The sequence below is a fragment of the Chironomus tepperi genome, unplaced genomic scaffold (assembly GCF_022539635.2).
Source record: "Chironomus tepperi strain 1889 unplaced genomic scaffold, CSIRO-AGI_Ctep_v1 contig_11, whole genome shotgun sequence".
NCBI lineage: Eukaryota > Metazoa > Arthropoda > Insecta > Diptera > Chironomidae > Chironomus > Chironomus tepperi.
In genome coordinates, this window is record NW_027226133.1 from 162,750 (window position 1) to 175,784 (window position 13,035).

Here is a 13,035-nt window from a genome sequence, read left to right on the forward strand (position 1 = left end):
TCATACACATCTTTATAATATCTTTATAGTAGGAGGAATGTTTGCCAAAAAAAAATTAAATTTTTTTTTATCACAGCCGAAATTTTTTTTTTCTTCTTATGTTTATTATATCTCATTGAAAAACAATTCATAACTGAATAATAAGAAGAGATTTTCTTCTATCATAACAAAATCATTACTATTATCATCCTTGTAGTCGTCGTCGTCATCGCGCTCTCGACGTCGTCTGCACGTTGAAGACAAAAATAAACTCATTATGCTTATAAACTCATTGTTCATAACTATCATAAAATGGTATACAGAAAAAAAGGAAGTTTTATGGGGCTTTTAAAATTCAAGTTTTTCCGAGGAATCTTTTTTTTTTGGTAATGGAATTGTTTGATGACATGTTCAACTTTTATTCACGTGGGAATTTTTAATGTATTTTATGCTTTAGTAGGGCATCCTTTTTATGTTGTGTTGTTCTTGGAAGGCTCGACATTTATTATTCACTACCAATGCGGATATATATGTAGTATGGCAGATTTGTAGTCAGGAAGTAAGTCTTCCCGAGCGACACAAATGAAGAAGGCTTGGCTATGGAGCTTGTAAGGCTGTACTAAACATTTTAATAATACCAAATGTAAGGTCGTCTTATTTTGTCGTTCTTATGGCTGCCAAATATAGGTCCATAGCTTTGGTGCCTAGTTTTGACAGCCATATAGACGTCAAACGGATGAGGTTTTCATTTGGAATTAGCTGAGCCTCAAAAGCTCCATTCCAGAGTTTTTTCAGTTGTATCACTCGGATCTCTTCCTTCCTTCTTAATTGTCAACTTGTAAACCAAAAAACTCTATTTAAAATCTTCAGACTGATCCCATCTCCTTCCATTTCTACAAAAAATCCTTAATACAGTCCCAACAACTGTCCCATTCGAAGGTCAAGTTTTTCAAATTCCCACATCTCGAGAAAATATTTTCGAGATATTTTAAATACCCTACTAAAGAAACAAGAAGTTTCAATTCCATCAGCATCATTATCCACATAGAAAATGAGGACACAAAAAGGATTATTATGTATTCAAAATACAAAATGTTTAAAATCTCAAAAATTCAACACATATATTATGTACCCACAAAAGTACGTCTTGATATAAACAATTGTCTCATGAGAAATATTTCAAAAAACAAAAAAATTTATGAGAAACAATGCTTGAAAATTTAATTAATTTATTACATAACAACAACAAAAAAAAGAAAAGACTTTAATTTAGTTTGATCAGATTATAGAGTTGTTCATTAATATTTTTGTCAGTTAAAATTTTTCCTGACAATATTGTATGTAAATGTGTGTATGTTTTTATTCCTCAACTACATAACTTTGACTCAATTAATTTTGTAGAAGTTGTTCTTATTAAACAATAGGAAATAGGAAAAGGTTAATGAACGATTCTTGTTTTTATATATTATCAAAAAAACTTCGTGTGTTGCCTACTTCATCACAAAAAGTTGAGGAAATTTTACTTTATTTTATTTTACTTTTTTTTTGATTAAATTTTTCATCATTAATATTATCGTGTGTATGTATATCAAAAAAAATGGAACCTAAAACAATGAATATGGGTGGAAACATTTCGCATTTAATTTTTTTGGAAAATTTTGGACGAAATAATTAATTATGGGGAATATAACTTATTAATTTTTTTGTGAGCAGCTTTTTTGTTTGCCATTCATGCATGACTCAATGAGAACACAAGCAAAAAAATGTTTTAATTATGACACAAAATGATAATGCTCGTGATTATATAGTTCTTATGATTGCATGTATTAAATAATTAAACTATAATTGAGCTATAAAATAGAGTACAGGTTGGTATTCTATTAAGGGCATTGAATAACATATCCACAAGTTAATTGAAGAGTAAAATGCAGTATGTATGTAAATCAATAAATCGTGGAAGCTGAAAGAAAACAACGGAACATTTGCTTGCAATATTTTAGAAAAAATTATGACATTAACACTTGGTCGTCATACTACGTTTGACATTTATTGACACTTTAATGGGGTTACTTTATGAAATATTTTGCGTGTAAATTGTCTGTGTGAGTTATGCTGTTGAAAATGCCATTCAACATGAAATTTTATTTACTGATCAGACACGAAAATGTTCTTGAATCTTGAAAATTATGCTTTTGGCTGGTGTTGTTGAAGGATGTGACAATTTTAAGGGGGTTTGGGGCAAGAAATCTTTGAAAAATTCATATTTTTTTGAAGGGGGTTGGTTTGAATCTTTGCCAAAACATTGGAACGCAATAAAAGGGATTGGTGTCTAGATCTGAGTGTCATTTAGCAGACAAAAGCCAGTATTATAGCCAGTATAGCATAGGTAGTCACCTAACAACATGCTCAAGCACATAAGCTAGCTATGCTCAGGGATAGTAAAGATAGTACGCTCAGCACCCTCATCCCTACACCAATATTAGGTGCTGAGTCTACACGTATGATTAGCGAAGTAAGTAAGTCACTTTATAAAGTCAATTTCCTATATATTCTGGATAATTCCTTACAGGACAACACTGAATTTTGATCAATTTTTTGAATTTTTGTTCAAGGTTCTAGGAAGGACCATATAGGTCAGAAACTGTCTAAATAATATAAATATCAACCATGGACAGACTCAAGCCCCTGATAGAATACTCACTGAACATCTTGGATCATTTTTACCTTAGAACTAAGTGTATATTTTGTCTTAAAATTTTTCACTATGCCATTGACAAAACAATTTTTACAAGATTTTTTATATTTTTTTTGTATAAAATAAAATGTAAAGAAAAACGCGTGCCAAAAATTTCTTGCTTAAAATGCATTTTATTGCATGATTCTCTTCATTTTTTTTAAATATATTGGAAGAATTATTAACGAATGTTAATATCGTTAACTCAATTAAACAACTCAAATCACACATTTTTTCAATTATTTTTAATAATTTTTTTTTTCTTTGCCATAAATTGTGCTCAAGACTCGATTTTAATGTTTTTTTCAAATGTAACTTTCATCTTTTATTTTGTTTCGATTTTCTAATAATTTTTTAAAATTAATCCTTACTATTTACAAAATTTCATCATTATTTCACTTTTTTTTTCGATAATAAATTTTTATCCTAGATGATTTGCATTGTAATGATTCCTTCTTGCACTGCTTTTATTTATGAAAAGTTCCTTAATTCTTTTGATTTTGTTGAGTTTTTTTTTGGTAAACTTAATTTTGAATGTATTCCATGTTTTGTGCCGTTTTTATTCATCTCATTTTTTATTACTTTTTTTTTTGCTCATATATAATTTATGACAATTTAACAACTCTCTTGTGCTTTAATCTTATTTCATTTTTTTTTGTTTGTGGTAATATAAATCCTTAATAAATCTCATTTGAGACCCATTAAAAATATCAACACTCTTATGTGTGTTATGAAAAAAAAGTGAAAAATATAACATAATCATAAAAAATCATAAAAATGTACATTGAGAGAATCGTGTATGTGCGATGGCGTCGAATATATGAAAAGAAAAAAAAATGTGAACTAAATTTGAAAAGAAAAAAAAAATCGATAATAAAAAACTTTTTTTTTTGTGATAATTTTCACCTTAATTTCTTTAAAAAGATTTTTTTTGTGTGTGTTTTTATCAACTTTAGAATTTTTTTAGTTATTATAACTTCTTCTTTGATATTCCTCTTTTTTAAAGAATTTTTTTTATACTTATTTTATTTTAAAATTCACTGGCGACTACATGCTTATTTATTTTTCATTTATTTTTTTTTGTATTAAATCAATTTTTTTTAATTATTTTTCTATCACATGCTTTGTATATATCATTTTTATATCTTATTTTAAATAAATTTTTAAATTTTTTAAAAAAATTGTCTTAACTTAGTTAGGGTCCTCAGTTCAATGTCACAAATGTGTCACAATCAAATTAACATATCAACTAGTCAACTATAGATGACTATGGCAAGATTCATAACTAGTTGATTAATATTTGATTGACAATTAAAATCTTTAGCACTTTACAATCAAAACATTTTGTCTATTTAATGTACAAAAATCAGACGATTATTTAAATTAATCTAAAGATTGAATGTAAAATGCTTACTTTTTTTTATTTGATTCATTTGTGACATTTAACTCCGATACCAAATGACTTTGAAGATATTCTAAACGTTGTTTTGTTCTACTGTTTAGATTCTGTCAGTTTGATGTACTGGATCACTTATTTCGGTACATAGGACTTTATTTTTTTATTATAGAAGTTCTTCATAAAAATCAAAAAATTTTTTTGTAAATGAATTAATGACAGAATGGTTGATACTTTTATTGAACCGGGGAATGAATCTTATGGATTATTTAAGATTCAAGATTAGTTATTTCCGCGTTATGAGCCCTCGGTGTGCCCCCTGTTAAGATATTTAGTCGACCTCTACAGCTCAGAAAATGACGACAGCAGTGCATCTTCAAGAGATAAATCCCTCACTGATACTTCCGCTGCTTATGTCTAATTTGATCTTATTCCTGATAATGGAATCTGATCTAATTTAAGAAAAAGCACCCCACGTGGTGGAAATTAATGCAATTCCGGGTTAGCAGACAACAATAAACCTCCGAGAAATTGGAGAGTCAATCAACTCTTATTTCACAACTTCATCATCTTGGGAGGTCTGCACCTATTTATATATCATTAACCCTTGTCTGACCCATCAGACATTAAATGATAAACATGACATCTCTTTATCTAAACGAGACTCCTCATTTAGTTTGAATAAATCATTACTAATTGTACAATAATAGAGCACAAGAGCCTTAGAAAATTCTCTCAACAGTCATTTGGCTTTCCAGAGGACCCATAATAACGGAACATTGATAGAAGGTACAATCATATTAGAATTGAAAGAAAAAATTATTTTGTGCCAGGGATGAAAAAAACAATAAAAAAAATTATGAAGACTTTTTCCACTTCAAAGTTTTAAATGAAATTTTTTTTTTGTTGTTTCCCCTCTCTCATCTCGTTTTGATTCCATCAAAAAAGATTTAAATGAGATTTTTTTGTTGTTGTGTTGTTACGAAACAACCTTAAAAATATCCTATGAACATCCTTCATATTACAAAATCAATTTCAACTGAAGTGAAAGAAAAGCTATAAAAATTATATTTTTTTTGCCTCGATCTTTCGAGCATGAGGATTGAGCGAACGAGAGGATATAAGGGGGTGACGAGAGGAAAGTGCGATAAACTAAGAAGTGGAAAAAAAAGTTTATTTTTATAATTTGATTAATCAATTAAATTTCTCAATCGTGTGTGTCGATGTGTTGTCATGTAAATTGTGTATCGATTTTATAATAAATTTAAAAGCAAGAGCAAAGTAAAAAACAGTTACGAGGCTTGGATAGATACATCTAGAATTAATAACATCATCACAATGACGTCAAATGAGAGAAAAAAAGGAATTGAGAAAGGTAGAGGAGATGAATAGATAGAAAAGAGGTTGATAAAAATAAATATCAAGTTCAAGTTGTTCAGGACAGTGGAAAAAAAGGGTTTTAAATTGAATAATAGAAGAATGGGAAAGTGAACCTAAATATCATCATTATCTGCACATCAAATATGGCTTTTTTAGAATTACTTTCATTATTTTGATTTTTCAAGAAGAAAACAATGACGCTTTATAAGCTTCTCTTTTTTTAAGCTAGGTGTGTAGAGATTCTAGAGATGTTGAGTGTCGAGATTTTTTTTTATATCTATTTTCTTTTTATGGTTCGACTGAGAAGATGATTCGACAAAATTTTGCTTGTAATTTTAAGGAGATTCTTAAGAGGATTTTTTATTGTGTGAATTGGTGTGAAAGTGGGGGTTAAGATTGTCTATTATAAACAGCTTATATAGAATGGGTCTAGCTAGCCTCCACTTGAGTTTGAATGCAAAATTTTGGATTTTGTGAACTGTTAAAAGGTCTTCAAACTGACTAGTCTTAAGTGGGAATGTCTAAGGAATTCGATTTTAATGCAGAATCTAATCCGGTACTTTGAACTAACTAGGGTAATAATCAAAATTTCAATGGATTTATGATAAGTTCTTGCAATTGTTACTGACTAGCCAACATATTTACAATTTGAAAATGTTCAATTTTGTCCTAAAACCTTTAAATTTTGGCAAGTTGTTCATTTTTTAAGGATATCTAACTCGAATAATACAAGGTGTTCTCTACGGCAACGCTTTTTCAGTGTATTATGGGTAAGACGAAAAGTTGCCCTGAGGCCATCATTACTGCTGATTTCAACTCGTTTATTTACTACGAAAACTGCCTTATTGTGTCGCTAGGGTAACCCAGAATGAATTATAGGCTTCAATGTGTTCCGCATGTTATAAAAAGATCTAAAGAAGCTCCGTTAGGAATAACCATTAAATCAGACGTTTAAAATGATAACAGGAATAGTGCATTTAATTTTTGTAGTTAGCAAGTAGTGGCTAGTGATTAAGTCAGCTTTAGGTCCCATTTAATGGAGACCAAGATCTGTGCTTCTAGCAAAGAAAGTAGATCTTTCGATCAAGGTTTTCAATATTTAATCCAGGGGCTCAAAACCCCTAAAAGTAGAGAAGTCACCCCTAACAAAAAATCTATTTTAACCCTACATTCTAGAATCTCTGTCCAGAAAAAAATACATGTACATATCAAACAACTTTTTATAGATAGGAAAAAGAAAGAGCAAAAAAGTCTCTTGTCATCATCATCATCATTGTTTTGGGGGGTGTGATTATAAATATAACTTGTGACGCATATACATTTTAATATAGTTTTTTTTGTGTTTTTCAATATAAACTTTGAAATAAATTTAGTAACATAACAACAATAACGAAATTTTATAGAATATATCTTCACTTTTTTTTGGTAGGGAGAGTTTTGGGGAATATAGAAAAAAGAGGAGGACATTGATCTATAAATAAAATATATTTTTTAATATAACATTTTGCTTATCATTTTAGTCTCCTTCCTTTATGTTTTTGCATCTACACTTAATAGCAAAAGCATTTAAAAAATGGGGAGATAATTGTTTGCAACACAATTTTCCAAACAGGAAAAAGGAAAAGAAAATGAGAAACCAAAACGGAGATAACAATAACAACAAGTGGAAATAAATTATCGCAGATAGTCTAGTGATAGATATAGAAGGGATAGAAGAAATTTATAAATTTCCGATTTTTATTTATTTATTTTTTTTTGTTTTTTTTTTCGACTTACAATTATATTAAGATTCACGTTAGTAATTTGGCATTTATGTTTCGGAAGCATGAAGTAATTATCAAAATGGAATTGAAAGCGACTCACATAAATGACCGAAGAAGCTTTCTTCATTTAAGTAAAGTACAATACATTTTTTTTTCTTTAATTTAATTTCTCTTATGTGCTCTTTTTTGTTGCTGTTGTGTATATTTCGTCCTTAAAAAGTCGATTCTAGCGCATTTTTTTGTGCTGAATAATATTGCGTTCCTTTTATCGCTTCGCATGACTTGTTGATTATAATAATGTTCGTGTCATAAGTGGAAGCTTAAAAGTTTTCTTTTAATCTTCAGATCCTTTTGTGTCTGACTCTTGCCATTTTCGGAGATTAACCTTTGAATTTGTGAATTTTTTCGTTTTGTGGGAGGAATTAATTTATTTAATGTATTTAAAATGGCAACAACTTCTTTTTTTTGAGGTGTGAGGATTTCTTTTTGAGGTCATACCGATTAGCACAGATTTTTCATGGTTGTCAAGTATTTAACATCAAGTTCTGTGGCTGGGGGAGAGACACAAGCTTGCTATTCCGCCCTTTGCTGGAAGGAAACTGCTTCCTGGTGCTATAAAAGCAACATGGCGCAGGACAGTAATGAAGAATTGACAGTTAGATGTCAAAACTGAGAATTTGTACAAGCTTTGTGGAATTTGACTCTCTTGTAGCAACCTAGGCTCCAAATCGAAGCATGGTTCCAGTAAGTAAGTGGCATCAAAGTGACAAATTTCATGTTAACTACCATAAAAGATGGCCCTTTGATGTCAAGTGGTAAATAGCTTTAAATAAGTCAGCCCATGGCTACTTTGATACCACTTGTGCTGATCGGACATGAAACTCAATTTTCTTTTGAATTTAAGATTTTCCTGGGAATGAAACAATTTTTTCGAACATTTTTTTGGCAGTTATTCGAAATTAGAAATTGCAACAATCAAAAATGCGCTTTAATGACCTGATCGACTTTGTATTTCCTATAATCATCATAATTGTCGTATGTGATTTTACTTTCGCGTGTGTATTTTTTCGAAAAAAAGTTAAAAAGGAGGAATAAAAATCAAGTGAGTGCCATATTAGTGAGAATTAGAATTTTTTTAAAAAACGATATGAGCTTCAACTTATGTTGGGCGTTATTGTGTGTGTTTTTCTGGTGTGATTTGTGGGTGGTGAATATAATTCATTTATTTTTTAGAGTGAGGATTATTCTTCTTCATTTTTCATTATAAATATTAAATTCTCAGAATAATAATAATAATTTTTTCATTTACTTCATTTTCATTTTCACTACAACAAGATATATTCCTAATAGAATTTTGGAATAATCGAATGGATGATTTTTTGCATTCTATTTTTTTATATCATCATGGAACGAAAGTAACGTCTCACAATATTGTGAGTGTGAGACTGTGAGACTTGTTTTATTTGTTTTGAGAATATAAAAATCTTATTATAGGAAAAGGAAATTAAATCAAAAAATTATATGCAGTGTGTGTTCTTGTTTTTTTCTGTGTGCTGTTCTCATTTTTAATTTACTTAAGTTATCGTCTTTTTTAGCAATTTTTTTTTCTATTTTATTATAAATTTTTTTTTCTTTTAATTCAATTGTGGTATTTTTTTTAAGTATTTCATTATTTTATTCTAAGTCGTTTTTTTTAAAGGCAGGCATTAAAACTTAAGATATTTTGTTGTTACAAATGAACGGAATGGAATCAATGAAAAATGGGTTTTTTGCTTCTTTACGTAAACGTGTAAATATGTAATCATAATCATAAATATTGTAACAATCTTCCATAATAAAGTTGTATACGTTTCATAATCGTATTCGGGTATAGTGTGATTTATTGATATGGGTCCTACTAAGTTTTCCTACTTATCTTCACCGAGTAATACTAAATCATCGGCTACAACATCACTAACATGTAAATAAATTATCCAATACATTAAATTGAAACATACAAAACAAACGGGGAACACAATTCGTGAATATTTATCGATATCGGAAGGAGTTATACCCAGTAGTGTGTTGATATTCTGTAAGAGAATGCACGAGAATTGACAGTAAGTAATAAATAATGATTTTTTGATAACTAATCCACTTACTTTCCCTGGATGAATTAGATGCTGTGGTGGACCACCGCCTCCTCCTCCCGATTCTTCGTCACCACCTCCTGATGGTTGACTTGGTGGCGGCTGTTGACCACCACGACCACCATTAATTGTATTCTCAAGTGTTCCGCCTTTTGAATGCGCTTTCGGATCGTGCACTTTGAAGCGTACTTCTTGAAATAAGGGTCCAACTATAGAACAGCCTCTTGAACCAACAACATTACCTTGTAATGTCGACATACCAGGTGGACCGCGATTCATTCCCATCTGTTGCTTTGGTACGTGTGGATGATGTGAATGGCTATGGCCATGCGAATGTGAATGCTCACTTGGTGGACCAACAACGCTTGGTGGACCGCCGCTACTTGGTGGATTATTTTGTTGTGCATTATCAACTTGAATCTTTTTCTGCTCGGCAATTTTCTGTATAGCCATGAAGCGTTGCTTTCTCATTTGTATTCGCTTAGCCATGTAACCGACCGTAGCATATTCTGTAGAACATTGAAGCAATTAATCATTTTATTTTTATGTTTTTTTTTTTCGTCCATAGCACGAACAACATGAAGGATGATGAGAAGATTCGGCAGTGAGACGAGGGAAATGTTGATTGAAAAGAGAAAAAGAGAAAAAAGAAGGAAGAAAAATTAAGTTTTATAAACTTTTATAATTGGTACTCTAACGATTCATTTAACATTTATGTACATTATCTCTCCCATCATCAGATGCCATGATAGATTGATATGTTGCACATGTTCAAATTGTTCTTCGTCGTTTAAAATTGAATAATGATGGGTAAATTTACATGAATGTGAGTGTTAATAAGACAACTAAATTCATTATAGGGCGTCTAAATATGGGGGTAGAAATAATGTACATACATGATCAACTAATTTTAACCTAATTTCGTGTGTCTTTAAGCAGGATAATGTGGTTAGATGAAATGCTGTTGTCAATACACAAATTGGTCGATATTTTTTTATTATGAAGTCTTGAATATTTTATGAGCTGATCATTCAATTGACCCAAATTGGGGATAATTTGCTGGAATATGAATGAGTTTTGAAGCACATCACCGTCTGCTGCAGGACCAACATAAAAAAAATACTTACATCACTCTGTCTCCACATATTAGGCATATCATATAAGTATGTCCCTTAAAAAAAGAGCTGACGTAGACTGCATAAATATCCTTACTAAAGATTGAGTGAAATATTATTTCATAATGTTATGACCGTAAGGCATAATGTCTATAATTTCACGTTTGAGTTATTTTGAATATGACAACAACCTTGCTTAAAGACACATTATATAACATCGAACATCTAGTTATCGATAAGGAGGAAGAAGAAGGAAGCAAGAAATATTTACCGAGTAAACTGGCAAACACCATGACGAAACATGTACCCAAATAAACGTCAATCGATTTAACGTATGATATTTTGGGCAAGGCAGCATTTGTGGACGACATAAGTGTTGTCATTGTCAATACAGTTGTTACACCGAGTGCTACTCGAGCCGGCGTTGCATTACGATTGAGCCAAAATGATACCCACGATATGATTACAATTAATCCAGATGGAATATAAATTTGAATTAGATAATAACCCATTGATCTAACAAACTGGATTTCACATGCTAAGCGCGAATAATTTCCTGTAAATTTTCAATTGTTATCATAATGAAGGAAGTGGGCAAAAAAGTGAAAAAAAGACAAAAAAATTGTTTTTTCGTTCATGAAAAAAGAGAGAAAAAAGAAGAAAAAAAAGAGAAAAAAAATTTATATGATAAAACTTTATGTACCTGCAGGATTTTTTGGTGATTAAAAAAATTATGTAATTAACATTTGCATAAAGAAATCAAAAAAATAAATAAAAATTGGTCAAAAAGTCTTCAACTAAAAAAATGAGGTAAATTAATTAATTAAATTTTATTTAAAAAAATAGGAACTAAAATTCATCTAATAAAGTAAATATATGTATGATTATCATCATCAATCTTATCATAAAAGCATAAAAAAAAGTTTTGTGGAATTAAAAATAATGCAATAGTAAGTAGAAAAAGTAGTAAGTAAAAAAAGCACTCTTATATCTATCAAATATCATCATAAAACTCTAATAAAGTAATAAAGACTTTTTTTTTCTCTAAATATCATTCCATTTAATAAATAAAAGTATAAAAAAAATTGTGTAAAAGAAATTTCAGGCATCAATCATTTGCTACTTGGATAAAAAGGAAAAGAAAAAAGTTATATATATTTTGTTGTTGTTGCTGAGATGAAACATATGGCACAAACAGATAATGGGCAGTATGAATGAATGAAATACAGATTTATCTATCTTTAGCGTATAATAAGGGAATTGAAAAATTGTTCTAGTCTGTATACGATACGCTGGAATTGTATTTTTATTATTATTATATTTTTCGTACACAAAAAAAACTTTAAACTTTTTTTTTGTGTTTGTACAGCATAACATAAATTAGATAGCAGAGTTGTCATGTTGGGGTTGTTTTTTTGGACTGATAAGAATCTCATTCCGGATGTGCTTACACTCTCGGGGTAATTTAAAAGTGAGAATAATTTACTAGACGGAGTTCAGGAACATGGCATAAATTATTTCCAATTGAAAAAGCAGAAAAGTTGGTTGGCTTTATGGGTATGATTTAGAATAGCCCATAAATGCTGTATATTATTTTGTACATTTATCTTTTCTGATCCTCAAACCTTCATTATTGCATTACAGAAAATTTATCATTTTCTTGTTAATTTAACACACGATCTAGATTTGGTCGTTGGTTGAGGTAGCCTGCATAAAATGAACCATTGATTTATAGTGCTGCATACAAGCTCATAAATGGAAAATTTTGTGACCAGAAAATTGAGTAACCGAGCTATTTTTAGATGCAAAACTAAAACCTTTGACATTTACATAACTTTGATTGATGTACAGTGATGCATTTCCTTTGATGCTTAGATCATTGTAGTGAAAAATTACATAGTTGATTACGTTAAACTATATATATGGATATTAGTTTTAATTGAATAGTTGCATTATTATCCTGTATAGTTTACAACTAACTTTGAAAAGTGGTTATGGCTTATCATTTTAAAAATAAATCACCTGTGTAATCTAGTGGGGGAATGCAATTAGATTTACCAGGTTATGTGATGCTATTTTTGAAATTGATAGTTATTTATACACATCGTGGTTAAGTTGGGATTCAATTAAGTTGCGTGTTTTACTGGAAGTTTGGGTTCAATTTTGATTTACGGATATGGCAATGATATCCAACTTTATTCTAGATTGTGTGTCGATCTATTGACTGTTTGCTTTCATGTCCGGGCGACACAAATGAACAAGGCTCCACCATGGAGCTTTTAAGGCTCTATTTCATTTGACATTCGCTCGGAAAAAAGGAGAACTTGATGACATATTGGAATGCATCAATAGAACTCAAATTCCTTTGAATTAAAGCAAAATATGATCCCAATTAATTGGGAGCAAAATATTCACAAGACTAATGACTGGAACATCAAAGGAAGCAATTTGGCAACTTTCATGCTGTACATTTGTGTACTTTTGATTCTAAATATACGAAATTGTCTGGAAAATTGAGAAAATCCTCAAAATTTAAATT

The 13,035-nt window shown here is 30.1% G+C and overlaps 1 protein-coding gene across 3 annotated transcripts in view; it reads right to left on the reverse strand.

The window, feature by feature from the left end:
- Positions 1 to 3,658: 3,658 nt before the first annotated feature.
- Rdl (Resistant to dieldrin) overlaps positions 3,659 to 13,035 on the reverse strand; it is a 58,969-nt gene continuing 49,592 nt past the window's right edge. For all 3 annotated transcript variants that reach the window (XM_070637010.1, XM_070637027.1, XM_070637018.1), the window contains exons 8-10: positions 10,768 to 11,052; positions 9,394 to 9,890; positions 3,659 to 9,324 (exon numbers count right to left, since the gene is read on the reverse strand). In XM_070637010.1, the coding sequence (XP_070493111.1) occupies positions 9,160 to 9,324; positions 9,394 to 9,890; positions 10,768 to 11,052 (947 nt within the window). In that variant the 3' untranslated portion in view covers positions 3,659 to 9,159. The remainder of the gene's footprint in view (positions 9,325 to 9,393; positions 9,891 to 10,767; positions 11,053 to 13,035) is intronic.